Source organism: Mandrillus leucophaeus, unplaced genomic scaffold (assembly GCF_000951045.1).
Source record: "Mandrillus leucophaeus isolate KB7577 unplaced genomic scaffold, Mleu.le_1.0 Scaffold199, whole genome shotgun sequence".
Classification (NCBI taxonomy): Eukaryota; Metazoa; Chordata; class Mammalia; order Primates; family Cercopithecidae; genus Mandrillus; species Mandrillus leucophaeus.
In genome coordinates, this window is record NW_012102020.1 from 510,456 (window position 1) to 514,034 (window position 3,579).

A 3,579-nucleotide genomic window follows, 5' to 3' on the forward strand; every position below is an offset into this window, starting at 1 on the left:
GACGGGGTTTCACCGTGTTAGCCAGGATGGTCTCGATCTCCTGACCTCGTGATCCGCCCGTCTCGGCCTCCAGCATCACCTTTGCTCTGTGCTCCAGCCACATTGACGTAGTTTCCATCCCTCACATTCATAAGGGTCCCTCCTGGAAGGCCGTTCTCTCTCCCCTTGGCCTACTTATCATCCTTCAGATCTCAGTACATGGATCACTTCCTCTGAGAAAGCCTTCCCTCACCTCTCTACCTAGGTTAAATCCTCCACTACTGACAATCAGAGCACTAGGTATCCTTCCTTCATACCACCATACCAGATGCAGTTTTACATCTGTGTGATTATTTGATTAATATCCCATTTCCCCTACTAGACTGTAAGCTCCATAAGGCAAGACATCCATAAGAGTCTGTGTTTCTTTCATCTGCCATTGCTTCTGCAAAACTGAGCGTAGTGCCTGGCACTCATTTTTTTAAATAAAAATATATGTTGTACAAACCTTTTACTTTCCTCTTGTACTGCTTCTGTTCAGAGTACTTCCTCTTCCTAAAATATTCAACTCCTTCTCATCTTTAAAATTCAGCTCAAATATAACCTCAACCTCAAATCTTCTCCAGTCCTCCACTCAATTTGTAAATGTTTCCTTTCACTGAACTTCCAGTATACCTTTTTATGTCTGTAACAGTAAGGAGCAGTTTTTACCACACATTAACAGTTCTTTCCATACATTTTTTTCTCCTCTACTAGATTGAAAGACTTTCCTGCTAGACTATTTGACTCCTTTTGAATTAATCTTTTATCCTGAAAATATTCAAGAAAAGTCCTACAATGTGTGAATGAACAGTGATTGGTACAAGTCTACAACATCTATAATGCACACAGCAGAAAGGCAAAGTATTAAAAACCTCAGAAACCTAAAATATCTCTGGAAGGATACAAATCGTAACACAGGTTGCATACCTGGAGAGGAACTGGGTAGCGGGGGGGACAAGGATGAAAGGAAAACATTTTGCCTGATATTATTTTGCTTCTATTGAAGCTTGACTCACACTACACATTATCTATTACATATTATAATATGATTCTTGAATCATGTGAACATTTCTATTACAAGTCAATTACCAAAACAACAACTCCTAGTTTAGGCTGGGTGCAATGGCACAAGCCTGTAACCCCAGCACTTTGGAAGGCTGAGGTGGGAAGATCGCTTGAGCCCAGGAGTTTGAGACCAGCCAGGCAACAAGGTGAGACCCCGTGTCTGTGAAAAATAAAAAAGGAGCCAGTGTGGTGGCACATGCCTGTAGTTCCAGCTACTTGGGAAGCTAAGCTAAGGAGATCATTTGAGCTCAGGAGGTTGAGGCTGCAGTGAGCTATGACTGCGCCACTGCACTCCAGCCTAGGAGACAGAGTGAGACCCTGTCTCAAAAACAACAACAAAAACTCCTAGTTTAAAATAAGTAAAAACAATAAGCTTTATGGAAAAATAAAAACTAAATAAAATTTATGAAACCTACACATTTATAAAAGTAGGACAAAATTCCAATAATCTGCACTCACCTATATAAATTACAACCAGTATCCACTGAATAGCCACCATGCACAAATAGTCCTAGTAAATTATTGTTATTTTGCTTAAAACAACTTGAGGCCGGGCGCGGTGGCTCACGCCTGTAATCCCAGGACTTTGGGAGGCTGAGGCAGGTGGATCACGATGTCAGGAGATCGAGACCATCCTGGCTAGCACGGCGAAACCCCGTCTCTACTAAAAATACAAAAAATTAGCCGGGCGTGATGGCGGGCGCCTGTAGTCCCAGCTGCTCAGGAGGCTGAGGCAGGAGAATGGCCTGAACCCGGGAGGCGGCGCTTGCAGTGAGCCAAGATCTGGCCACTGCGCTCCAGCCTGGGCGACGGAGCGAGACTCCGTCCCCCCAAAAAAAGAAAGAAAAAAGAAAAGAGAAACAACTTGATAGTTGACATATTTAATGGCAATGTTCCCTGTCTTCTATAACTAAAACCAGTTTTACTATAGAAGTATAAATTTTACATGCTTCACATGAAAAAATTTTTTTTACTTCTTACTCCGACCCCTGTTGGCAAGCTACTATAAAAAAGGGATGTTATCGCGTGGTGGCTCACGCCTGTAATCCCAGCACTTTCGGAGACCGAGGCCGACGGATCACCTGAGGTCGGGAGTTCGAGGCCGGCGTAACCAACATGGAGAAACCCCATCTCTACTAAAAATACAAAATTAGCCGGGTGTGGTGGCACATGCCTGTAACCCCAGCTACTCGGGAGGCTGAGGCAGGAGAATCGCTTGAACCCGGGAGGCAGAGGTTGCAGTGAGCCGAGATCATGCCATTACACTCCGTCTCAAAAAAACAAAAAAAACAAAAAAAAAAGGATGTTATCCTTTTAGTTACTAATGCATTTATTATGTTTACTACATTGCAATCAGACTTTATCTTCTCTTATATATGATCTTGGTTGACTGCTATACTGAACAGCTGTTAACCATTAAGCTGAACCCAAGGCCAAGACCCTTTGTTTATATGGCCTGAGAATCCTTTCAGCCCTACCACAACCTGTTCTTGACATTTTTATTTTGTATATGAAGGCGGGCGGAATACGCACAAGAATCTAGGAGAAAAAAAAAGGACGCAGCGAAACTGTAATCAGCACCTTAGATGACAAACAGAAGAAGAGAGACACGCCATCCATGTGGAACTATTAAAAAGTCAGCAAGGAAACAGCCAACAACAGTAGGACAAAGCGGTATGTTAAGTGGTGCCCGTGGATGTTCTATAAAGGCCTGTATCTTTAAGTGAGCAGGATGACTAGGACTACACCCACTTGTGAGCCTTAAATATAGTGGAGGGAACTAAAGAGAACTTGGGGGAAAATAATGAAAAAAAAAAAAAAGGTTAAAAATCAGAGTTTGGAAAAGATGAGATAAACGTGGAGTAAAAGCAAACTAGACACTTAGAAACTAAGCCCCTGTTAAGGTAGCGGGGATTATTTAACATAATGACGTCTATTTGGAGGCCAGGGGGAAAATGAGGATGAGGGCATTAAAAGGTGCAAGAGTGGTGGTCTGTCTTTAACGGGGAAAGCTGTCAAAAGTGGAATGAGTGATGCAAACTACCTAGTTGTTTGAAAAGTGGATCACGGAAGCGGGGTGGGTTAAGGAGCAGAACTTCGATCCAAAGAAAAGAGAATCTTGATGTTGGGGGGAGGTGAGGAAGGTACTGACTGGAGCCGTGGAAAGGCGGGCTGGTGAGGCGAGGCGTCTGACTCAGAAGCTTGGATAGAAACACCGGGAACGACGCCGGGGAGCGGGACTGGGGGCAGCGGTGTGGCCCGGGGCTCTCTCACCTTGGCCTTGTAGCTGGGCAGGTTGCAGAGGATGTCCGTGCGCAGAGCCTCTTCTGCCAGGCTGCGGGCGCACAGGCTCCGCCACACCTCGCTGTTCTCATCGCCGTGCAGGCAGCGGTACCAGTGCTTGCACACCAGGGCGCAGCTCCGCAGCTCGGACAGCTCCAGGTAAGAGAACACCAACTCCAGCACCCGGCTGGGCAGCCGGCCCCCGGCCCC

At 45.3% G+C, this 3,579-nt stretch overlaps 1 protein-coding gene across 1 annotated transcript in view; it reads right to left on the reverse strand.

Moving 5' to 3' along the window:
* Positions 1-3,579, reverse strand: part of FBXO45 (F-box protein 45) — a 29,106-nt gene that overhangs the window by 24,561 nt on the left and 966 nt on the right. The window contains exon 3 of the mRNA XM_011978724.1: positions 3,361-3,579. Within this exon, the coding sequence (XP_011834114.1) occupies positions 3,361-3,579 (219 nt within the window). The remainder of the gene's footprint in view (positions 1-3,360) is intronic.